Here is a 26,578-nt window from a genome sequence, read left to right as displayed (position 1 = left end):
AAAATAATTTACAACAGCGAACTTAAGAGGTGGCGTAAAGCCAAAATTTAGTCAGGAACAAAATATATTGCGCGCCGCGCGAAACTTGCGACGGAAAAATCGGAAAATTTGGCGATCGCGTTGTTTTTAACGTCTTATCTTAATGTATCTGAAAGTATAATCCGTCGAATCCCTTGATTGGGCTATATCATTCTCTATTTTATACTAAAATCATACAGATATGGTATGCAGGGTAAACGACATACAATTGAAAATAAATGAAAATTGGACACGTTTTCGTGATATCATTTTATCGAGCCAAATCGATCATATAATTCCGAGTGATTTTTTTCGTGGTATTTCCTCTTGATAAAAACGTGTGAAAAAACAATATTAAAACTAAAAAAAAAATTAATTTTAATTTTTTATTTTTTTTATATATATATTTTTTACTATTTAATGCTAAAATTTTATAGCATTTTTAAGCTTCTGTATTTATTTGTAGTTTATGATTCATATGAGGATAGAGCGAACCTATGCAGGCAGCAGCAGCAGTTAAACTATGTATGTGTATTATACATATGTAAACACTTCATTGTACATAAAACAGGTGGAAATTTCAATTAAAATAAAATATATACAATGATAAAGGTGAGTTTATCCTCATAAGGGATATCTTCCAGGTAACCTATTTTTTATTTATTTGAAACACATTTAACTCCCTGCCCTGTGCTGAGTACAGATACTAGCCTAGATAATTTTTAGATCAAGGAAGTTAAAAGTAAAAATAAAACCTTTTTTTAATTAAGATACATTCGAAACTCTAAAAGGAAAAAACTTCTCGTTTACCAACTAAACCTAGGCATTTTAAGTGAAACCTTCCTTTGTCAAGTAAGTTTCTAGACCAAAGTAACCACAGCACTAGTTTAAAACTGACTAGGAAAGGTATTTCGTTACACAACTTTCAACTTTACAAAACATAAAAGAAAGTTGCTTTTCCTTTGTGGTCGGTTTTACGTGAAACCTCATGAAGTTTAAAATGGAAACTAGGCGGTAAGAAGGGAAGAGGAACTTAACCTTATGTTCAACCAAAAAACTTCGGTTAGATTCAATACGTTGTTCAAAGTGTTTGTTTTTATTTTTTACTAAGGTAGGTGTTGTTGTTGCCACTAATCACCTACAGTGGCAACAACAACTTATAGACTAGGTAACACACTTGCATACTATTAAATTATGATTGCGCCACAAATTACAGGAGAAAAGCATGCATTAGTATTTTACTCTAAACATTTTAATAAGATAAGAAGAATTATCATTATGCTTAATAACTAGATAAAAACTAAACAATAAATAAACTTAAATAAATAAGGGTGAATGCCAAGAGGCACTTCAATCGGAAATAAGTTTCTTTTTAAAACTACACAAGCTGTCATGGTGTATATCCAACCAGGCATTTTGCTTGCTAATTGTATTATGCGCGACATGCGGGGCACCGGTGAGTGGAAACCCAGTTTAGTGCTACAGAAACGCATACTAAATACAGGGCAGGGGCAGCGCGGGGGTGCGGGTTGGTACTTTAAGTGTTGTAATATTGATAGCTATTATGCAGTGATCTGACGTAGAATGAAGAACCATTATTTAGTCAACACCCGGCAATCCATCGTGGCTATTTTTTGTAAAGTATTCACTTTACTACAAGCAACTACGGAACAATGTTATGCTCTAGGAACACACTTGGGATTGGCGAAATCATAAATTTATAAAAAGAAGAAGAATTATATGGAGACTGTCTAATTGCTACCTAACTGCCCAGTAGGCAATATCCTATAACCGTAACCAATCCATTATTGATCCTATCTTCATAGTCAAGCTTTCGCCTTTAGCTACAATTTTCATCGCCTCTAAATAACATAACATAACATAAACATAATTTATTTAAAACCACTCAAGTCGACTAGCATTAAGCACCGAAGATCACCCTGCAAAGTTATTTGTCCTGGGTTCAAATTCCGATTAGGGCATGTAGGTATTTATTACATAAAACCTTACCAAATTATATACCTAAACCTTCCTCAATAATACAATACAATACAAATCCTCTTTATTGCACAACCTCAGAACACAAATAAATAATCACTCTATTGATAGGTGAAAACCGCATGAAAATCCGTTCTGTAGTTTTTAAGTTTATCGCGAACATACATACACACAAATCATCTTTTTAACTTGATAATACACTTCATCTTTTTGTTTTTTAAATAAGAAACAACTTTGTTGAATAAAAACATAGCATACCTTCAGATCAACGGCGCAGGCTTCGTCACCTTACAGAAAACTCGTCCACCTTAAGTTTCGTCAAAATAAAGCATTATCATCTTCATCTATTAGTGAAGTGATCTGTGGTTGTTGCAAAGTTGGAGTACAGGAGTATCTCGTTACCGCGAACAAACTAACGAACTTGGCAGCAGCACTACCGGCCTTAATTACGCGTGGCCACGTTAATTTTACTTAAAGGAGACCACTGACTATCAGTCCGCCGGACGATATCGGCCTGTCAGTTATTCGGAAGTTGTTGTCTGCTGCTTGGTAAGCACAGGTTCTTGATGAAACTACTGATACATTTATCGTTATAATCACGACAGCAATGTGGCAACTACACCAATGCAATTGATCAAGGAAATTGACAGTGACATCGCCCGTGACAACACAGTAACATTGCTGCAGTCGCTATTCGAAAGTAACCTTAACAAGCTGCATTAATAGTACATTGTGATACAAGTGTGCTAAGTTGGTCATTACACACGAGGCGATATTGCGCAATAAGAAAGCCGATGTGTGTAATGACCAATGCACACGCGTTTCATACGACGTTTTTCAACACACTTGAGAGGACAAAGAAGAAACTTTCATAATAATCAAATTTTAATTGTTAAAACAGTTAGTATGTACTCATCTAGTCTTGCACCTGTCATACTGCCGGCCGCCCCTCGCCCCGGCCGCGCCAGTCCGACCAATTAAAGAAGGCTCCGTTTTCATGCATATGATTAGCAATCAGTTACCTTCCTAACTCAGTCGGATAATATAATGAAAACGCACGTGTGTTATAATATACTGAAAAAGTTACAAGTTAATATCTAGGATTATGCGCCAAAAATCGGTGGAATAAAAAAGTCGTTTTGAGCAAGTGTGTTGAAAAGTAAGTTGTTGTTGTCTTTAGATAGTCTGGCTAATGAGTTGAATCTGAAAAAACGCGGCATTTTCAAAAAATCGGTAACACTCTTTGATAACAAGGATTGCATAACTTTTATAACTTTTATAATTTTCATATTCTAGAAATCATAAAAAGTTCATCAAGGTTTTTAAAGGGTCGGCAACGCGCGTGTAATATCTCTGGTGTTGCAGGCGTCCATAGGCTACGGTAACTGCTTACCATCAGCTTGCAGCCATATGCTTGATTGCCACCGACGTATAAAAAAAAAGTATAAAAATTATCCAATCCTTGTAATCACAGAGCCGCCTGCTACAGATTTTTTTAAGTTGCCGCGTTTTTTCAGGTTCAACTTTCATTATCCAGACTCTGTGGTCTCATAATGTATTTTGGTCGTATTGTTAACTAGGGGTGAAATTTGTAATATTTTCGGGTACAAAAAAATTTGAAGAAGTCTTTTATTTAGGATTAAATAACGATATAAAATTAAATTTGCTAGTATTTTTTATTAAATATGAATATATTATGTGTGTGTATATTATGTTTTAGTTGCTGTTTTTTTGTGGAAGTAACTAAAAATGCAAAACGTAACTGCTATATATACACATACAAAATCACACAAACATGTAGTACCTAATCAATTAATTAATCATTATACAGACAAAACTGGCTGTTTCACATTTTTCTATCACACTTTTATACCTATTAATAATGATCCTTAAATAATAAGTCCCTATTACCACAATATTAACTATGTAATTGATAATTCTTCATTACAACGTCAAAAATATGTTGACAACAGTCATCACCTAAAGGTTAATTCGATATCGAGATTTCCCGTTATACTGTCTTTTCCTGCTGCCCCAACCCTGCACTACGAGTAACACCTGCTGCAGCAGTAATGCTGCTACAGTCACATTCAAATAAACAATTTATTTAATTAAAATACACACAGTCATCACACATCTCATCACATTCTAATATCACACATCACAAAACTACGAAACCTTAACTTTAATATTACTTGAAACTACCTTAACTATCTCACGCAACACTATACAACCCATTAATATAACAGTTGAAACAGCGCACAGTACAATGACTAGTAGTTGCACATCGTAGTATTCAAACCAGTGCATATTGGCGGCGGGCGCGCGGAGATGCTTAGTGCCGTGGCGAAGTACGTGCTCCGTCCACCAGATGGCGCGCTCTAGGGATGACATTGGTTGGTCGTTCATTAGGGTTCTTAGGCGGATTATGTTTTCTCGGTAACTGTAAAAAAAAAATATTTTTTAACACATCTAATTTAGCAACAACACAGTAGAATAAATTCTTTATTTTTAAAGAAATACCATTATTGTTTTGTTTGAAGCAGCCTTTATAAGATATAAATAATCTATTTTATTAACGAGTCTAATCAGTAGGTATTCTTTATGAAACGTCAAAAGTAAAGTACCTACTTAGTTAAAATATAGTTTTATTTAGGTAACTAAGTAACAGAGGTTTATCATGTGGCAATTCCAAATGATTGATTTATAGTTTTTAGGGTTCCGTACCCAAAGGGTAAAAACGGGACCCTGTTACTAAGACTCCGCTGTCCATCTGTCCGTCTGTCTGTCTGTCACCAGGCTGTATCTTATGAACCGTGATAGGTACACAGTTGAAATTGTTACAGATGATGTATTTCTGTTGCCGCTATAACAACAAATACTAAAAAGTACGGAACCCTCGGTGCCCGAGTCCGACTCGCACTTGGCCGGTTTTTTTATTGCTTCTTGTTATTTTTTACAATAATAAATTTGGTTTGCAGTATTTTATTTTATTTTAATTTTTGTTATACTTATTATATGTCACAATAAACAAATCCACGAACAAAACTAAATAATGACGACGTAATATTAGATTAAAATAGATTTTGTAGGTAGTGAATAATTAGGCAAGTGAAATTGTAAACGGGCATGATCCAAGTCATTACTTCACCTATACTCTAAAGATTACATATCTACTTTCCACTTCATTCTATCACATATAACCTACAGGTGTATCATTTTCAGTAGTTTAATGACTCTTTTATCTCCAGTGATTAAATTATGTGGCGCAAACATAATTATATGTAATTGCTGTTATCATTTTAGTAATTATTTTTATCGTAACCAGTTATCTATATTGCCGGATTTTATTTTTAATTCAAGATATTCTACGTAATTATTGTATCTACATTATGACATTAAACAAGGAAAGGGTAAAAGAGTTTTGGTAAGGTAAAGGTTTAGGTTGATTCAGAAAGGGGAGAGCGATCATCCCTTTTCGCTTTAACTCTTTTTTGGTGCAAAGGGTGTCCGTAGATCTACCGTGGACATGACGAAAGGATCATGTCCACGGTACACTTTTGAAAATGGAAGCGCTTGGGAGCGGGTTGTTAATGTATTTTATTAGTGCTAATGTAAATGTAGACTTACAAATACTTTTTTTACCTTTTATTCTCAATAACCTCTTCTATGGCACTCCTGAGCGTTTCTTCGTTTAGATCCTCAAGGCATAATTCCTTGCCGATCTTGTGATACACATACTTGGCCACATTATAAAACTGATCGCCAACCATAGGAATGCCTATTACTGGCACCCCTCCAGTAATAGTCTCATCTGTTGATTGCAAACCTCCTTGCGTGATGAAAAGTTTGACCTTGGGATGTCCTAAAATAAATTAAATTAAAACTTATTATTTTAAGTAAAGTACAAAAACAACAAATAACATAATCTATCCCATACAAACATAGTTCCGCTCTCATTCTAAAACTACGTGTTGGATTGTAATGAAACTTGGCACATACAATGACATGAGATATATCTAGGTCTTATAATTAGTCTATATAGCTCCACTCAATGAAATAGAGCAAAAAAATTTTGTATGAAAAACTTAGATTCGCTGTATTTTTTTTACTATGGTATCTGAAGCTACATAAACTAATTACAGACATAGATATACCTTATCCTATTGTAAGTACGAATTTTCTGAGCAATCTAGCTAGTCGTTTTAAAATGAGAGCGGAACTACGTTTGTATGGAGAACCGAGCTTACCGGGGACCCTTAATTGTAGCTTATTTAATACTAGCGTCCCGCCCGGCTTCGCACGGGTTACATAAATAAAGATTTAAAAAAAAACATACACGAAAACCGCATGAAAATCCGTTCAGTAGTTTTTGAGTTTAGCGCGAACATACAGACATACAGACAGACGCGGTGGGGGACTTTGTTTTATAATACGTAGTGATCATATATATAATGTATATCTAATTTTTGCTTTTAATTTTACAAATTTAAACTGTAAAATTATAAAAGTGGCCTCGTATTAGTTTAAGCTTACGATGCCATTTTTTGAATGAATTCATTAATAACGTAACGTGCCCATACAATTTAACAGTTGCACATTGTAACATTGACTGTACTTATACCTCTACAGCGAGTGATGGTCCTTATAAGCGCTGGTGGCCTAGCGGTAAGAGCGTGCGACTTTCAATCTGGAGGTCGCGTTAGTAAAGTCAGGGCTTAGGGGCTTTGCTTTTTCAGAGATCTGATAACATTTGCAGTACCTATAAGATAAGTCTTGGACGCCAATTAATTGTTTTTGGTGGGTATAAATTTAATATTAACTTACTTAAAAGGTCAGACTGCGGGAACCATTTTGAAATCCTGATGTTCTTCGTTCGGCCTGGGAGCTCGTCTTGGTTCCACTTCCAGAGCACGTCATAAGGTAGATGTGATAGCGCGTTTATGATGGTCTGGACCTTTTCTCTGGGTAGGGCAGAGGTATCGACGTTTGTGCCGAAACTTATGTAGATCACGCCATGCTTGGAAGAATCGAGGTACTGCTTTAGATCCTTAAAAACACAATTTAATAAAATTTAATAAAATGTATTATGTAATTCTAATATGAAAAAAAGTATCCGTTATTGTGTTCATCAAATAATTATTATTATAATTACTGCTGTACAATAATAATTATATTCGTTTCCCAAAAAATTAACAAACCTGCGGTAAATCCTTTTTCGGTTTCTGATGCATTCCTCCAACGTGAATCACGCTAGGAGGAACTGGTATATTGCCTTCCCATAGAGGGTGCATATTTATGAACATCATACCAATATTATTCTTCAATTTACTCAAAGGAGGAGTATCTTCACCAAAAATCCTCCTCAAAATCGCATCTTCATGTTTTTCTGAATTTCTGAAGTTATTCATTAAAGAAAAATAATTATAGTACTCTGTAACTTTCTCCCAAAGTGATGGATTGTAAATAAGTGTAGTTATTGCTTGAGGGTAAAGCAGAGGATGAATCGGTGCTCCCATGACGTCATAGTTATCTATAAAAGCACCAAGAGAACTAACTGCTATAACTGGCGCTTTGATAACATGAGTAAATCCAAAAACAAACCGCGTCCAAGCTTCTACTAGCAACAAATCGAAACTGTTATTCTTGTTCTGAATTATGTCTTGTACTTCAGCAACTGCAGTTTGTTTCTGGAATATTCCAACACACAAGTCATTGAATCCTTTAACTTGGTTTCCAACATCATTTCTATGACCGTTTTTGCTGTGCGCCAAATGTTTTTGCCAACCTTCATATGATATGTCGTGTACGTCAATTTCTGTCAGATTGGCTGGTGCTTGTCCTTTCGGGAAGGCTGGATCTGTTGTTATGACGGTGACTTCGTGGCCTCTCCTTGCTAGTTCTTGTGTTAATGGTCTAAAGACAACTTGATGGCTTATTGAAGGTGTTGGAAACACGGCTAAGATCCTGGCCGCGTCGCTCGAATATACTAACGCACACACAAGCGCTATCAATCGTTTCATGATTAACAACTTAGCCAATTAAATCTGTGCGGCCGTATATATTACTTACCAGTTGTCCAGTATGGATGAGTTGTTAAAACTAGTAATAAGTAGTTCATCTGCCCTGCTTATCGCAAATGTAGTACTTGCATGAAAAAAAATCGTTTAAATAAAGACCTTATTAAGGCATAACAAGATATACAACTGCATGAGTGTTCCAATGTGGTTACTGCATTTGCAATAAGCAGGGCAGAGTACATATTATGAGATAAATAATACCGTAAGCCGGGGTTACTTTGAATTGCGGGTCGATTTTGATAACAACTTCCATCCGCTACCTGAAGTGCTTGTTTTAATTTAACGAGTTGAAAAACACCTTAGCAGTTTTTTTTCTTTATTGGCCACACTGATAGTTGCTTCACCGTATACATAGTGATCGAGTGCGCGTGATACTATTATTTCGTCTAGTACAATAATAATAATGGTAAGTACGCATTTGTTCCTGATTTCATTGGGTGAAAAACATTGACTGTGCTTGTGTCAATAATTAATATATGTAATTTAATGAGTTGAAAAACACCGTAGCAGTTTTTTTTTCTTTTCTGGCCACACTGATAGTTGCTTCACCGTATACATAGTGATCGAGTGCGCGTGATACTGTTATTTCATCTAGTACAATAATAATAATGGTAAGTACGCATTTGTTCCTGATTTCATTGGGTGAAAGTCATTGACTGTGCTTGTGGCAATAATTAATATATGTAATTTTGTGGTGCTGTATATTAATCAGTATTTATTCGTGAGTTTAAAAAAAAATAATTCGACAACCTATACATGCAAACGTAGCCGGGGAATCCATGGGTCGGGGTGTCTTTGATCTCGTATACGTGGTGAAATTGATCAAATGATCAAAGTAACAGGAATTATATTGGCAGCTTCCGATGTTTTGATGTATTCTGTCAATACTTATATAATAAAAAACCGGCCAAGTGCGAGTCGGACTCGCGTTCCAAGGGTTCCGTACATTACACAATTTAAGCATTGTAATGCATTGCATTGTAAGCATGTATTTTGTATGTGAAACGTGAGTGAAATGTCTTTAAAAACCCGTAGGGGTCGGATCAAAAACGGATCGGAATTGGCTATATTTTATCCTGCGGTTTTGCTTTTGTTTTTTTTTTTATAATAAATAAACTGTACATTGCTTTTTTATAGAAACCAAGCCACAGATAAAATAAAAATTGATCGGGTCGCGGTACTACAAAAAATACCAAGAAGAACAACTCAATGATGCACTCGCAGACATAGTAGCGCCCACAAAATCTATTCATGCCGCATCGCAAGCATACAAGAATATTTATAGAACATTGTACAATAAAAAGGCAACATAATAAAAAACCCGAGTGCACAGACCATGTTTAATAAAACGGAAACGTAATTCAAAATCTGTTGCTAAGTGCGACGATAAGTACAGTTCCTACGTTATTTTTAGTAAATAATCTAATAAAGCGCTTAAAGTTATTTTGTAACATTTGGTATGTTATCAAAGTATATAACCTTAAAAAAATATATAACTTAAAAAGTATATTGGTTTTTTTATTTTTTACGTGTTTTTTTAGAGGGATTATTATTGTCAGTTAAAAAGTAGTGGTTTCAATGTATTCTTAATATAACTGATCGCGTTTTAATTTATTAAAAAAAGTTTATAATTTTTATTATTTAGCAGGCTGAAAAAAGAGAAAAAACCGATTATTATATTTTAATTCCATATTTGTACGTATATTAGGACCGTCAAAACATGGTGCCATACTCTAAAATTGATCAAAGTAACCCCGGTTTACATAGAACCAACTAATTAGTCGGAGTGATACAAACGTGGTTTCGGTGTCATGATAACGTCATAGTATAAACAGGGCAAAGTATGTTATCTTCGTACAACGCACCGCGCGCGACTTGTATGTGTGCGCCATAGTATATATGCATCACCGCACGCACACTCAAATAAAATCTCGACCCGTTTCTCAGTGCGTCAGTAGAGATTTTGTTTGAGTTTGCGTGCTTAAATCTTAAGAAAGAAAACTTTCTCAATTTTCTTATGAAATTGTTCTCGTCAATTAAAAATATTTTCCATAATGTAATTCAGAGAGGAAAATAGCGACTACATTTTTGTATGCTCTTAGCAAACAGTCCACAAAGAGTCTATCGTCAAGTCTTTGGTTTAGGTTTAAATACCGATATAAAAATAAATTTGGTAGTATTTTTTATTAAATATGAATATATTGTGTGTATATTATGTTTTTAGTCACTGTTTTGTTTTGGGTGGAAGTAAATAAAAATGCAAAATGTAACTGCTATATATACATATACAAAATGACACAAAATATGTACCTAATCAATTAATTAATAATTATACAGACAAAACTGGCTGTATCACACTTTTATACCTATTAATAATCATCCTTAAATAATAAGTCCCTATTAACTATGTAATTGATAATTCTTCATTACAACGTCAAAAATATGTTCATAACAGTCATCACCTAAAGGTTAATTCGATATCGAGATTTCCCGTTATACTGTCTTTTCCTGCTGCCCCAACCCTGCACTACGAGTAGCACCTGCTGCAGCAGTAATGCTGCTACAGTCACATTCAAATATACAATTTATTTAATTAAAATACACACAGTCATCACACATCTCACATCACATTCAAATATCACACATCACAAAACTACGAAACCTTAACTTTAACATTACTTGAAACTACCTTAACTATCTCACGCAACACTATACAACCCATTAATATCACAGCTGAAACAGCGCACAGTACAATGACTAGTAGTTGCACATCGTAGTATTCAAACCAGTGCATATTGGCGGCGGGCGCGCGGAGATGCTTAGTGCCGTGGCGAAGTACGTGCTCTGTCCACCAGATGGCGCGCTCTAGGGATGACATTGGTTGGTCGTTCATTAGGGTACTTAGGCGGATTATGTTTTCTCGGTAACTGTAAAAGAATAATATTTTTTACACATCCAATTTTAGCAACGACACAGTAGAATATCAACTTTATTTTTAAGAAATAACATAATTGTTTTGATCAAAGCAGCCTTTATAAGATATAAATAATCTATTCAATTTTATTAACGAGTCTAATCAGGTAGGTATTCTTTTTGAAACGTCAAAAGTTAATACCTAATTAGTTAAAATATAGTTTTATTTAGGTAAGTAAGTAACAGAGGTTTATCGGCATTCCAAATGATTGATTTATAGTTTTTTTTTAATTATTTCTTGTAAGTTTTTACATTTTACAACAATAAATTTGATTTGCAGTATTTTACTTAATTTTAATTTTTGTTATATTATATGTCACAATAAACAAATTCACGAACAAAACTAAATAATGACGACGTTATATTAGAATAAAATAAATTTTGTAAAGAACAATTATACAAGTGAAATTGTAAACGGGCATGATCCAAGTCATTGTTTCACCTATACTCTAAAGATTACATATCTACTTGCCACTTCATTTTATCACATATATACACTGTCATCATCTTCCTCACGTCATCGCGTCACTATGATCATCTTCTTCATCATATTAAATAAATACAGTGTAGACATGTGATACATATTACATAATTATAATACATATTATTTATGTAATGTTATGTCGACGAAAAATGTACCTATAGGCGTATCATTTCCAGTAGTTTAATGACTCTTATCTCTTATCTCCAGTGATTAAGTTATGTGTCGCAGACATGTAATTGCTGTTATCATTTTAGTAATCATTTTTATCGTAACCAGTTATCTATATTGTCTGAATTTAATTAGAATTTAAGATATTCTACGTATTTATTGTAACTACATTATGACATTAAAGAAGGAAAGGGGAAAATAGTTTTGGTAGGGTAAAAGTTAAAGTTGACTCAGAAGGAGAGAGAGATCATCCCTTTTCGCTTTGACTCTTTATTGGTGCAAGGGCTGTCCATAGATCTACCGTGGACATGACGAAAGCATCATGTCCACGGTATACACTTTTGAAAATGGAAGCGCTTGGGAGCGGGTTGTTAATGTGTTTTATTAGTGCTAATGTAAATGTAGACTTACAAATACTTTTCTTACCTTTTATTCTCAATAACCTCTTCTATGGCACTCCTGAGCGTTTCTTCGTTTAGATCGTCAAGGCATAATTTCTTGCCGATCTTGTGATAGTCATACTTGGCCACATTATAAAACTGATCGCCAACCATAGGAATGCCTATTACTGGCACCCCTCCAGTGATAGTCTCGTCTGTTGATTGCAAACCTCCTTGCGTGATGAAAAGTTTGACCTTGGGATGTCCTAAAAAAATAGAATTTTAGCTTTAGAAATAAATGGACCCGGGTATGTCCTTAAACTACGTCCAAAAGAGAGATATGGGCACTGTGAATGTCATCTCGCTTTGTGTGGTAGGGCACAGGACAGCGGATGTCATTCCAGAGCCCAAATGGGGAAGTAACCTTACAGAAAACCGCAGCCAAATAACACTAGACCCTACTCATAGTGTTGTGTTCCTGCCGGTGAGTAAGGTTGCCAGAGCTCAACGAGGGAGCGGAGTGTGGGTTGGCAACACTATCCTCTGGAGTTGCAGGCGTGCATAGGCTACGGAGACTTCTTAACATCAGGCTGGCAAGCATACTTGTTTGTCACCGACGTAGTATAATAAAAAATACGGTAAAAAACATATTTCTTAAATAATTTTTTTAATGTAGCCCAACCAAAAGAGATTTGAGTGAAACTGTCATAGGGACCACCATTTGACACGAAAGGTAGACACCAATACTGATTTAGTAAGTACCTACCTAAATATGAAGAAATTTATTTTAGATAGGTCTATAGATATAGTTCAGCATATATAGGATAAGGAATGAGTATATAAGAGGAAGCCTGAAAGTTTCACCCATAACAGAAAAAGTAAGGGCAAATCGCCTAGCGTGGTAACGTGGATGAAAGTTATGTGATGAGAAAGGTATTAAGAATTAGGGAGAAGAAGAAAACTGTGTGAGAGATGATATGAAACGAATGCAAGTGAATGATGAGATGACGGGTAACAGAGAGGTATGGAAGAAAAAGACATGCTGCACCGACCACAAGTGAATGAGACATGGGCAAGCGAATGATGATGTACACAATACCTATAGTAATTAGTATATACAAATCGTCACTACTTTGAAAAAAATTCGTATCACACTGTTACTCAAAGTTGAAAGGCAGTAACTCTGTATGCATCCCATAAATAAATACCACATTTTTCTTTTGATTGTCGAAAAAAAATACGAGTTTTTTCAGTAGTGCCGGAATACTGAAAATCTTTTATTGACCTACATTCCAAAGATAAAGATAATTTATTTTAATTAAACATTACCAAGTGGATTGTCTTAATAATAGTAAGCCAAGGTGTAGGGTTAGTAAAGTCAGGGCTTAGGGGCTTTGCTTTTTCAGAGATCTGATAACTTTTACAGTTCCTACCTATAAGATTATTAGAGCTTTGGATGATAATGAATTGTTTTTGGTGGGTATAAATTAAATATTGACTTACTCAAAAGGTCAGACTGCGGGAACCATTTTGAAATCCTGATGTTCTTCGTTCGGCCTGGGAGCTCATCTTGGTTCCACTTCCAGAGCACGTCATAAGGTAGATGTGATAGCGCGTTTATGATGGACTGGACCTTTTCTCTGGGTAGGGAAGAGGTATCGACGTTTGTGCCAAAACTTATGTAGATCACGCCATGCTTGGAAGAATCGAGATACTGCTTTAGATCCTTAAAAACAATTTAATAAAATGAATTATTTAATTCAAATATGAAAATAAAAGTATCCGTTATTGTGTTCATCAAATACTTAGATATAAATACTGCTGTACCATATATTCGTACCCCAAAAAAAAATAACAAACCTGCGGTAAATCCTTTTCCGGTTTCTGATGCATTCCTCCAATGTGAATCACGCTAGGAGGAACTGGTATATTGCCTTCCCATATAGGGTGCATATTTATGAACATCATACCAATATTATTCTTCAATTCACTCAAAGGAGGAGTATCTTCACCAAAAATCCTCCTCAAAACCGCATCTTCATATTTTTCTGTACTTCTGAAGTCGTTCATCGTAGAAAAATAATTGTAGTACTCTGTAACTTTCTCCCAAAATGATAGATTGTAAATACCTGTAGCTATCGTTTGAGGGTAAAGCAGAGGATGAATCGGTGCTCCCATGACGTCATAGTTATCTATAACAGCACCGAGAGAACTTACTGCTATAACTGGCGTTTTGATAACATGTGTAAATCCAAAAACAAACCGCGTCCAAGCTTCTACCAGCAACAAATCGAAACTGTTATTCTTGTTCTGAATTATGTCTTGTACTTCAACAACTGCAGTTTGTTTCTCGAATATTGCAACACATACGTCATTGAATCCTTTAACTTGTTTTCCAACATCATTTTTATGACCGTTTTTGATTTTCGCCATTTGTTTTCGCCAACTACCATATGATATGTCGTGTACGTCAATTTCTCTCAAATTGGCTGGTGCTAATCCTTTCGGGAAGGCTGGATCTGTTGTGATGACGGTGACTTCATGTCCTCTCTTCGCTAGTTCTTGTGTTAATGGTCTAAAGACTACTTGATGGCTTATTGAAGGTGTTGGAAACACGGCTAAGATCCTGGCTGCGTCGCTCGAATATACTAACGCACACACAAGCGCTATCAATCGGTTCATGGTTAACAACTTAGCCAACTAAATCTGTGCGGCCGTATATATTACTAACCTGCGAGGTCGTGTTCCTGTTGCGGCGTTGTCCAGTACGGATGACTTGTCAAAACTCGTAATAATTAGTTCATCTGCCCTGCTTATCGCAAATGTAGCACTTTCATGAAAAAAAATCGTTTAAATAAAGACTTTATTAAAGGAGAACAAGATAAACAATTGCGTGAGTTTTCTAATGTGGTTACTGCATTTGCAATAAGTAGGGCAGAGTAGGTACATGTCATGATGATTAGAATACCGTAAGCCGGGGTTACTTTGATTTGCGGGTCGATTTTGATAACAACTTCCATCCGCTACTGAAGTCCTTGTTTTAACGAGTTGAAAAACACCTTAAGAGTTTTTTTTTTCTTTATTGGCCACTCTGATAGTTGCTTCACCGCATACATAGTGACCGGGTGCGCGTGATACTATTATTTCGTCTAGAAAAATAATAATAATAGTAAGTACGCTTTTGTTTCTGATTTCATTGGGTGAAAAACATTGAAGTACAGTTGTGTCAATAATTAATATATGTAATTTTGTAGTGCCCTATGTTAATCAGTATTTAATCGCGAGTTACAAAAAAACCTGAATTCGACAACCTATAAGTACATGCAAACGTAGCCGGGGAATCTATGGGTCGGGGTGTCTTTGATCACGAATACGTGGTGAAATTGATCAAAGTAACAGGAATTATTTTGGCAGCTTCCGATGTTTTGATGTATTCTGTCAATACTTATATAATACAAAACCGGCCAAGTGCGAGTCGGACTCGCGTTCCAAGGGTTCCGTACATTACACAATTTAAACAATGTATTTTGTATGTGAGTGAAATGTCTTTAAAAAACCCGTAGGGGTCGGATCAAAAACTAAGTTATTAAGTCCGACTCACGCTTGACTGCAGTTTCTAATAGGTTTTCCGGTGATCTATAGGTAAAGAACTATTTTGTGTATTTTTTTCAAAATTTTAGACCCAGTAGTTTCGGAAATAAAGGGGGGGGAATGGTCATTTTTTGCCTATTTTCTTGAATAACTTCTAAATTGTTTATCCTAAAATTATAAAAAAATATATATTTGAGATTCTCACAATGAACTATTTAATTTGATATGTAATACGATATAGTTTGAAAAACTTTATTTTTTAATTTTCTCATTTACCCCCCAAAATTGGCCCCCATGTTTAAAATTCATTTGTTTACGTTACATGTCCGTCTTTGGGTCACAAACTTACATTACTTACACCAAATTTCAACTTGATTGGTCCAGTAGTTTTGGAGAAAATAAGCTGTGACAGACGGACAGACAGACAGACGGACAGACACACGAGTGATCCTATAAGGGTTCCGTTTTTTTCCTTTTGAGGCACGAAACCCTAAAAATATAGTTTGTGAGTCTGTAGTAGGGATAGAGGTTGTAGAATTGTAAGTTTGTATGCGGGGGTGGATCTCCGGAACTGCTCATCTGATTCCAAAAATTATTTTACCCGTTTCTATTCAAATAAATATACATTGTTTTTTTTTATAGAAACCAAGCCGCAGATTATAAAGAAATGATCGGGTCGTGAGACTACAGAAAATACCAAGAAGAACATCTCAATGATGTACTCGCAGACAGCGTAGCGGGCACAAAATCTATTCGTGCTGCATAGCACGCCTCTTCCTGCCTCGTAACTTCCTGCCTCGCACAGCTAAACTGTGGAATGAACTGTCGCCTGCGGTATTTCCGGACAGATATGACCTTCAAACCTTCAAGAAAAGAGCGTACTCCCATCTTAAAGGTCGGCAACGCACTTACAACCCCTCTGGTGTTGCGGGTGTCCATGGGCGGCGGTAATCGTTTACCATTAGGTGATCCGTCTGCTCGTTTGCCTCCTATTTCATAAAAAAAAAACAAAAAAAGACAGCAAACAAGAATTTCTATAGAACATTGTACAATAAGTATAAATGGCAACATATCAAAAACCCGGTTGCACAGACCATAATATATTTAATAAAACGGCAACGCAATTCAAAAATCTGTTGCTAAGTGCGATGATAAGTACAGTTCCTACGTTATTTTCAGTAAATAATCTAATAGATCGCTTAAAGTTATTAATTTGTATCATTTTGTATGTTATCAAAGTACACCTTAAAAATATATGTAACTTAAAAAGTATATTCGTTTTTTTTTACGTTTTTTTTTAGAGGGTTTATTGTCAGATAAAAGTAGTGGTTTCAAAGTAACCCCATTCTTAATAATTATAACTGATCGCGTTGTTTTTATTTATTAAAAAAAATCTACAATTTAAATTATTTGTATATTTTTATTGTATTTATAATAAAAAGAGAAAAAACCGATTATTATATTTTAATTCCATATTTTGTACATATATTAGGACCGTCAAAAAATGGTGCCATACTCTAAAATTTATCAAAGTAACCCCGGTTTACATAGAACCAATTAATTAGTCGGAGTGATACAAACGTGGTTTCGGTGTCATGATAACGTCTTATCCTGCGGCCGTAACACGGTCGTATTTTTATCATTTGTCACCATGCCTGTCACATTCTAATAAGTATGTAAGTGCGAAAGTGATAGGCATAGTGACAGGAGATAAAAATGGAACCATGCTGCCACCGCTGATGTTTGTCTAACATTAGGGCCGCTGAGTGTTATCGTATTATCGTACTATTTTCACTCCCTATTAACGTATGGTATAGACCTATGGGGTGACGCCGCGGAGCGCGAGAGAGTCTTCAAACTACAGAAGCGCGCAATTCGTGTAGTCGCCGGTGTCAAATGGGACCACCCTGCCAAAGAACTGTTCACTAGTAACAAAATACTAACGCTACCCTGCCTTTATATCCTAGAGGTAGCTAAACAGGTAAGGTTTAATTACGAACAGTTCCAGTCTAACGCTGCGGAACCCAAATACAACTTAAGGCACCGCCACGAACTTCGTCCTTCGTCCACCCCGCACACGGCTGGCTAAATCTAAAAAATGTCTGCACACAATTGGCCCTAAAATCTATAACCGAGTCTCTGAAGACATAAAAACTGCGAATAGCTACAATTCTTTCGTACTCAAACTTAAAAAATACCTAGTCTCTGCTGCCTTTTACTCGTTAAACGAATTCTTCTGATAGGAATAGAATGTCACATGAGTCCTGCATATTTAAAACATTATAATATTATATATAATAAACATTTGGTTAACAATTGTGTACCGAATTTATAATAATGCATTGTAATTTTAATAATTTAATGTATGTGAATAATAATGTAATTTAGAATAGCATTGTAAATTACTATGACGTGTAAAATTTTAATTTTATTAATAAATGATTGTATTGTATTGTATTGTATTGTATTACAAGTGTTACAACACGCATTCATTCATTGTTTTAGTAGTAGTAGTAGTAAATCACTTTATAGTACAAAACAAAAATTGTTAACATGAAATTCATATAAATTTAGGTACAAAGGCGAGCTTATCCCTTAAGGGATCTCTTCCAGCTAACCTTAGAGCAGACATGTTTTACAGCAGACATTCTTTAAATTTTATTTTATTTGTTAGGAAAACTTACGGCTAGAGTAACAAGTTAGGCAATGACATAGAAACAGTGAGCCAATTACAAGTTCTCACAGATAGAAACTCATTATGTAATTCATGGCGTACAAAATTACAAATCTACAAATCTTACTTTACTTATAATTATATTCTGCTTATCTTGCTAGACATAGAATTAGTTTAAACAGTGAACGATTGACTCATTAGTCTACGTATTGAATGAAGCTATCACAGAACATATCGATGAGATCATGATGTTTGCAAAGCCGATTGAAAGACTTAGACCTAGAGATTTTACGAAAGTATACAGTATAACAAAGTCTAGGTACCGCCTTTTTTGCATTTGCATTGATTTTATCAAATCAACAGATCATATAAATGAGTAGTGATTCATCACAATGGGTATAAGTATAGTCACAGGGCGGACACGCTATACATCAAAAATCACTTGCGTTTCTATGTGTGAACGGCACGTCTGTACACGCGGCATGCGTCATTGTTGTCATTGTGTAAGTTGCTTAAAAACAGTACTGAGCATTCGGCAAAAGGTCGTCAATCTGCTGTCGCGGGGCGAGGTCGAATCGCGGCGGGGCGGTGCGTGGCCGTTCTGTATGACAATACTATTACTTATTGTGTGATGTTTGTAGTGTCACAGTAACCTAACCGCCTAAGGTAGGTAGTAACGCACGTTTTCTCTATGTAACAACGAAATGCAATAAAGTTTAAAGTTTCTCTTTAAGTTTGTGACATTTTAAATGCAGTCGTAAGCCAAGTCTCACAGCTTGTACTAACTTAGTAATAGCCTTTACATTAGCATAGAAAATAACCGTCAACTTTTGCTTCAAGTTTAAGTAAGTAGTTAGTCAAACTTGAACTTAAATTTGTTAAGTTTGTTGAAGGGGAATATTTATTGAATATATCTATGATTGGAAATGAATACTGCTAACGCTGCGTCTTACGTAGCGAATAACTCGCGAACGCATGCGAAGCGGCACGGCGGGCCCACGGAGTTCGCTTTCGCCAAGAGATCCCGCAAGTATAGGACAATTCTATAGGTATCAAAGGATTGATTCACCCCGTGCCGCATCGCGTCGCCTCGCGTTCGCCTGTTGTTCGCCTACGTAGTACGCTACGTAAGTTTCTTGCGCCAGTATCTTCTCGGGGCTGTGGTAAAGGATATTGAGAAGGAAAGGAAATTGACAGACACAGCGGCGGCAACAACGACGCCACAACACTAATGGAGCTGTAATTGACATTTGAAAGGAGTGCCTGGCGTCCGTTGGCTCGTTGGGTGGACGACGTTCGAAAAATCGCGGGGCACTTGGATGAGATTGGCCCAGGACCGGGATGAGTGGCGTACACGAAGAGAGGCCTATGCTCAGCAGTGGGCAACTGAAGGCTAGAATGATGATGATGATGAGGAATTGACATTTGAACGGCACTTCAGCTGAAGACGCCGATTCGAATCCGGCCTCCGCCACTGGACTTGATCACTTTTTCTTAAGTATATGACATATAATTCTCTTTATGCTTCACAATATACTTAAGAAGTAACTGGCTCAAACCCGAAAAGTGAGTGATAAGTGACTGCGTGCGAGTCACGAAGTCACATATTTTTTATCTCTTACTCTATATATTTATTTGATAACTCTGTAATAGTAATTTCAAAGTTCATACTAACATGCATCATCATGCAGGATCCCAATCGCGGCCCCACTCAACCTCTTAAAGTTTGCAATACAAAGACCCTCTTGTACTGGCAAATTATGTTATGTATATTTCCGCGATCTCAAAAGGAATAATCGCGTAAAAGAATAAATTGTATGTAAAGAGATGAGCGCTCCGGCAAGCTCGGTTCTCCATACAAACGTAGTTCCGCTCTCATTTTAAAATGACTAGCTAGATTTCTCTGAAACTTTGTACTTACAATAGGATAAGGATAAGGTATTCGAATTTAAACTGTTGTGAGATTAAGGATAGGGATAAGGTATATCTATGCCTGTAATTAGTTTATGTAGCTGTGGTTCGTCTACACTACACTGTCCACCGACGTAGTACCCAAAACAGTTTTCCAGCTCGGAGGCACTGACCAACCACAATCACGGTTAAAATTCGGATGACGACCAATTTCGATAGCCTCCCGTACTTTTCGCTGAATCACAAACTTTTCTTTCGCCAGCACAGTCTACGTCGGTGGACAGTGTGGACGAACCATTAGCGAATGACGTAGTGAGTGTTGTGTGCAACCCATCATTTGACAATAATGCCGTAAACGAGGGTAGTTTCGCGCCCCCCCTGCCGCCACCGGCGCCCGCGCCGAGTCATCGGGCGCGGAGGGCTGCGGCCTGCAGTCTGCGCCGGTCCGTCACCGTCGACGCAAGCTCCTGATCGCTCCTCCTCGGTACGGAGTGAAAAATGTCGAGCGTTTTCGACTTGAAACACGTGAGTGACGGTTATTAATATATTTAATATGTCTGTGTCTCACGGAAGTTTTGTTATTAAAATGATGGTCTTAAGAGATGCATTGTTTGGCATTGTACAAAGCTAGGGTATTTGTTGTTATTACAGCACAGTGAAAAAAGCAGCAATGTTTTTTATTTTCTTGAAATAAAAGACGACAGGGTCGAGATACTAAATACTACTAAAATTAGGCTAATAAAAATAACAGACAACAAATATAATTATCTAGAATATCCGCATAAGTAGGATATTTTTATGTTTCAAGCTTCAACATAATCAAAATATAACAAATCACCTTACCTAATCTGAAATTCCAACAGAAATTCTGATAGATTGGTCCTTACAGCACATAAAGCTAAGGGCCCTTCTCTAACGGAAAGCCACATATAATTTCACGATACATAGAAGCAATTTATAGTACTTTTATCCTATTGAAATTTAAATATAAAACAGTTATTGGCAAATAATTATTGCGAATTTATGCTATGTCGTCTAAAGTAGGCTCTTCGTTATTTATTTTTTACGTTTCTTTTGTTAAAGAAACAAAACACTTAGTAAATTATTTTTGTAAAATGAAGACGCCTTACCTCTTAAAACAAAGTGATAAGAACTCACTCAGCTCCGCGAATTGAAACGCCTATTGTATGTTTACGTGTATCGTTAGAACCATTTACTTGATCCCTTCAGGAGATTCAGCGGGGCAAACGGCTTAGATATGTGCGCCGTGCTTACGAATTGTTACTCTGTTTGTTTAGCATACTCGTACTCATCACGTTTATACACGGTGCCCATGGTACGCTCAATGCTGCTGGCACGTACGGGGAAACTACACACAGAACATTGGCTAAACCAGACTGGATGCAGACAGGCCAAACAAGCCATGCCTGGCATCAACGGAAAGCTCACAAGGGTGCTCCTTCAATAAGGAAAGACCCGACTGAGCATGGTAACCAATGTCATAACAGGTCATGGACTATTTAACAAACATCTTTTTATAACAGGTGTCACAGACAGTCCCCTATGCAGAGGATGCATGGAGACAGAGGAAAGAGCCTCTCACGTGGTGCTGGAGTGCAGCGGAATGGCCCCATACAGGGCAAAACATCTCGGATCCCCGAGAGACCTCCCCGAGGTCGTACTCAACATCAAAGGTTTGATAGGTTTCCTCGAGGAGCTGGGCTGGCAGGACTAGCCCACCCCCATGTCACGCAAAATAGGCGCCAGTCGTCGAGTTGCGGAAAATCGCCCGAACTACAATACAATACAATACAATACACGGTGCCCATGAGGAAAGGGAAAAAATTGAACCACGCATACCTGGGGTCATAAGGAGTAATAAATGTTATATGGACCAAGGTCTAATTATGCTTTTTAATTTTTTTTAAATTTTCATACATAAGAAATACATAACGTTTGCTTCTCTAGTATAAAAGTGCCTTAGGGCGAGTTGACAGAAAATATTCAAATATTCTGACGGTTTTAATATATCAACAAGGTGTTTTATACTGGTGATTTACTTAAACTTTTTTTACACAAAAATGGATATTTTGTAAAAACAAATCCGAATCCAGCAAACATTATATGATATTTTTAACTTTGCTGTTTAAATTTTTCCCTTTCCTCATGGGCACCGTGTATAGTAGGGGGTTTATTCGCCCCCTGTAAGTAAGAGATCTTAATTGAAACTTGATTCGGGATGTAGGTATACCATTCTACCTTAGAGTCACTTTTTCTTTCGTATAAAGTCAAAGTATATGACATCTATTTCAGTTTCTGATCCATGTTTGGATGGTTAGGTCTCTTCATCTGTCACAGAAAAACGACTGAACGGAGTTTATAATCGGGATTAGGACATAGGTATTATACAGGGTGATTCAGAAAACGTAAGCAGGATCAACACTGCGCATTTTGTAAATTACAAGCAACTGTTTATCAGTATTTGTGAGATTAACAGCTTCGACACTTGGCCGGTTTTTTTGCCATAATTCTAGACAGTTATGAAACATCTACCACACCTCATAAATCACCAATAAATCAATGTAATGTGCTATTATTGTTGTTATAATTAGCTCCATGCATGAATTTATTTTTATTTTTGGGTTCATAATTTATATCGTTGGAACACCGGAAATGATAAAAATACTTTTGTAAACCTTAACATTATTTTATTAAAAAATATTTAAAATGTTGAAAATTTTTGAGCGGTTGAAACGCTCATAATTTTTGGCGCGAATTCGACAGAGCGTGATGACGTCACACGTTGGGCGGCCCAACTGACGTTTGCTACTAATGACACTAATCTGTCGAACGCGTGACGTCACGTGGCGTTTCGAGCGTTTCGCTCACTAGCTTTTCGCGGGCAAATTTTTGTACTTTTTATTTATAATTTTAAGTAATTAAATGGTAATTTAAAAACGGAAATGCATTTGTAACATGATATAACGGTAACAAACATCCGAATTAAACATATTTCGTTCAAATATAAACTTCATGCATGAGGCTAATTGTTGCTGTTATAAGTATTATTATTGCTGTTAGTCTTAAGTTTCGTGACGCATTGGTTCAACTGTAATGTAATGAAAAATCAATAAAATTTCATTTCATTTCATTTATTTCGTTGTAAAGTCGTGTACATAGTAAATAAACTGTTATTCAATAAAATACAAGTCAGACCATGTGTAAAGATGAGACCCACAACAGAAGTAAAACACAAGACTGTCGGTTAAATACTGAATATATGATGCCTTAATTTAAATGATACAATCCTTTATATACTAAATTATCTAGGTTAACTATGAATCACACTACTTGGGAGGTCTACACGTGAAAGGTGTCAAATGGTTGTTAGAGAGTCATCTTACATTACTTTCCGTATATGGATTACATTCCTAACCTAATATGGGGGAGAGTCATCTTACATGACTCTCCGTATATGGTACCGCTAAGCTATGATCTAATTACATGTTATTTGAATCCTATAAATACCTAATATTCTATGCCTACACTTCATCTCCCTCCTTTTGGAAAAGGAAAAATATATTATTGAATATATTTTTTCTTTTTTTTTATATTTTTATATTATTGTTTATATATATATATATATTTTTTACACTTCATTTTTCTTTTCTTTTTTGACATTTTTTTTATAATTATTTATCCATAACACAAAAATAATATTCATATGTCTTCCACTATAATAAGTATGGTTCATAATTATGCTAAAATAAAATTTTACTTACATGTTAAAATAAAACCATTACATAAATCCACCATAACCATACAAAAATCTCTTATCTTAATAAAATTAAACTTATTTGATAACAAAGTAATTCTTAATTCAATCTCCTTTTCTATTAATTCTCTTATTTCTCATTGTCATTGTCATTGATTAATACGCGTATTTGTCACAATCCTAGGTACCTTAAATTACACAGGTTTTTTTTTTTCATATTGTCAGTATGCATAACTTTTCATAGTATCGTTTTTCCTATTTACTTGCAAGAAAATAATGTTTCACAATTTATTTATGTATCTCTTTCTCTTTTATGACGTCTTCACATGCTTGTTATGTTTATTATTTGTTTTCATACAATTTCTTTTATAAAACATGCACTGTATGCGATTCTCATTGCAAGGGTATACAGCATAATTATCTATTCTGTAGCGCTACAATATCTCTTCAATATATCATATATTATTTCTTTCACTCATTTATTATTTTATTCCTTATTTCTTTCAGGATACAAGGTATATTATTATTATTATTTCTTTCTTTATTGCGCATATATTATTTATACCATTAATTATTACTTAACAGGCAGTTCTTTTAACACTTCCTTTCTTTAACAAACATACCACGTGTCCAAGGACCTTCACGAAAGGTAGCTCGACCGAATCATGATCAGGTAACACGGATTTCGTGCCTGCCCTTGTATCCCCGTGTACCTTGCTACATTATTTTAATTCGCACAACAGGTCCCTTCGGGCCACTGAAGCTAACGAATATCATTATTACCGCTCTCATTATTCTCATATAATCTCTTTTAAAATAATTAATTTTCCTCATAATCTAAAAACAATTATTATCCGCTTCATATTACACAAACCATCAAAATTACAACATATAAGGATTTAATTCGCTCTTAGGTGATCAGGCTAATTACATCATAAAACTTATCTGCTTAGCTTTGCCATCTTTAACACAACTTTATAAACCTCACAATTTCAACCTTCTATCTTTGCGAATTTTCTCTTTAAACCAGTCCTTTATATTGTAATAACTTCATTTTCTAAAATAATCGTTTAACATCACTTTACAAAATGTTACCTACGAACATTTAATTTTCCATATCCCATAGTAAAATAACATCAAGTTTTATTTCATAGACATATCATAATATTTAACCGTTTTTTCGTTTAATCTTTGTTACATATATGTATTCCACGTTTAATTTTTCTTTATATATCACTTATTTTCTTCCTCGTTATTTGTTTATTATGCATCAAGTCCGAGTTAACAAAGTAAAAACCGGTAAAAAAATTTTTCTTAATATAAAGTGCAAGTTAAATATCCACATGTACACTTACAAAAATAATTAAAATCTCGAACACAATTATTGAGTGTACCTTAATATAATAAGAGTCCATTTCTTCTTGTCCATTTGGGTCCACTTAGAGTCATCCAGCCGCGCCCACGGCTTTCGTTACTGGTTAGCAATAACCGTCATCACATACACATGCAGTCTTGGTTCGCGGATTTGCACAGTACTTTATCCGAATAGTTAAATCACGTTTTCACATTCACGGTGATAGATTTCTCACAAAAATAGTTTTATTTACGTTATATTAGCAAACCGGCGCTGGTATATCACTTGCCTTCTTGTCCATATTATGTCTTGCTTTATTTAATTTTACGTATGTTTATCACTAGAGTCCACTTTCCCACACATTATTTTAGTTTATTTAAATTATTGTTTGTTTTTCACTTTCAGTTTTTGCTTTTTGATATTTTAGTTTTTCACTGTTTTTTTTTCTTGCGAATGTCCACATATTAAGAGTTTTAAATTATTTTCTTGAATTATTTACTCGAAATTTTGCCATTGAAGCGCGCCCCGCCAGTGCAGAACCACCTACTGCACCGGCAGGCGCCATATGGCGTAGACTTTACGCCACTGGCAGGGTCGCCATGTAAGGATGGGACCCAAGACAGAAGTAAAACACAAGACTGTCGAGTAGAAACTGTAGATATAATGCCTCAATTCAAAAGATACAATCCTTTATATACTAAATTATCTAGGTTAACTATGAATCACACTACTTGGGAGGTCTACACGTGAAAGGTGTCAAATGGTTGTTAGAGAGTCATCTTACATTACTTTCCGTATATGGATTACATTCCTAACCTAATATGGGGGAGAGTCATCTTACATGACTCTCCGTATATGGTACCGCTAAGCTATGATCTAATTACATGTTATTTGAATCCTATAAATACCTAATATTCTATGCCTACACTTCACATGACACCCTGTAAGGGCAAACTAAAGAAAAATAAATAAAAATTATTCTGGGTATATGCTGACGTAGGCAGTGTACCCTTACTTACTATATAGATTGATCGGCGGATTCATGCATAAAACATTTATATGCATGGATATTGTTCCGACGAGCCCACACTGACACACATTATCATATACCTTTTGGTTTCATCGTGTATTTTTCATTTAAAAAGGTTTTACACATGTTTACACAGGGAAAA

The 26,578-nt window shown here is 35.6% G+C and overlaps 1 protein-coding gene across 2 annotated transcripts; it reads right to left on the bottom strand.

Moving 5' to 3' along the window:
• Positions 1-535: 535 nt before the first annotated feature.
• Positions 536-14,785, bottom strand: LOC134750679 (UDP-glycosyltransferase UGT5-like). Of its 2 annotated transcripts, none has more exons than XM_063685912.1 (4): positions 13,962-14,785; positions 13,605-13,827; positions 12,148-12,367; positions 536-4,459 (listed from the first exon to the last, which is right to left on the bottom strand). In XM_063685912.1, exons 1-4 carry the CDS (start codon positions 14,781-14,783, stop codon positions 4,186-4,188), a joined length of 1,539 nt encoding a protein of 512 aa, XP_063541982.1. In that variant the 5' UTR covers positions 14,784-14,785; the 3' UTR covers positions 536-4,185. The 2 variants fall into 2 exon arrangements, with proteins under 2 accessions (XP_063541982.1, XP_063541983.1); XM_063685913.1 differs by lacking the exons at positions 12,148-12,367; positions 13,605-13,827; positions 13,962-14,785 and adding exons at positions 5,662-5,881; positions 6,844-7,066; positions 7,218-7,673.
• Positions 14,786-26,578: the final 11,793 nt, after the last annotated feature.

The sequence above is a fragment of the Cydia strobilella genome, chromosome 20 (genome assembly GCF_947568885.1).
Source record: "Cydia strobilella chromosome 20, ilCydStro3.1, whole genome shotgun sequence".
Classification (NCBI taxonomy): Eukaryota; Metazoa; Arthropoda; class Insecta; order Lepidoptera; family Tortricidae; genus Cydia; species Cydia strobilella.
Note: the sequence above shows the minus strand (reverse complement) of the source record. Positions and strands in the feature narration are given on the sequence as shown.

Excerpts from the sequence above, each read along its gene's own strand:
- LOC134750679 (XM_063685912.1), bottom strand. The coding sequence starts at position 14,783 with ATGAACCGATTGATAGCGCTTGTGTGTGCGTTAGTATATTCGAGCGAC. Across the intron at positions 12,368-13,604 it reads CCCGCAGTCTGACCTTTTGA|GACATCCCAAGGTCAAACTT; the intron begins GTAAGTCAATAT and ends CTATTTTTTTAG. Across the intron at positions 4,460-12,147 it reads GAGGTTATTGAGAATAAAAG|TTACCGAGAAAACATAATCC; the intron begins GTAAGAAAAGTA and ends TTTTTTTTACAG.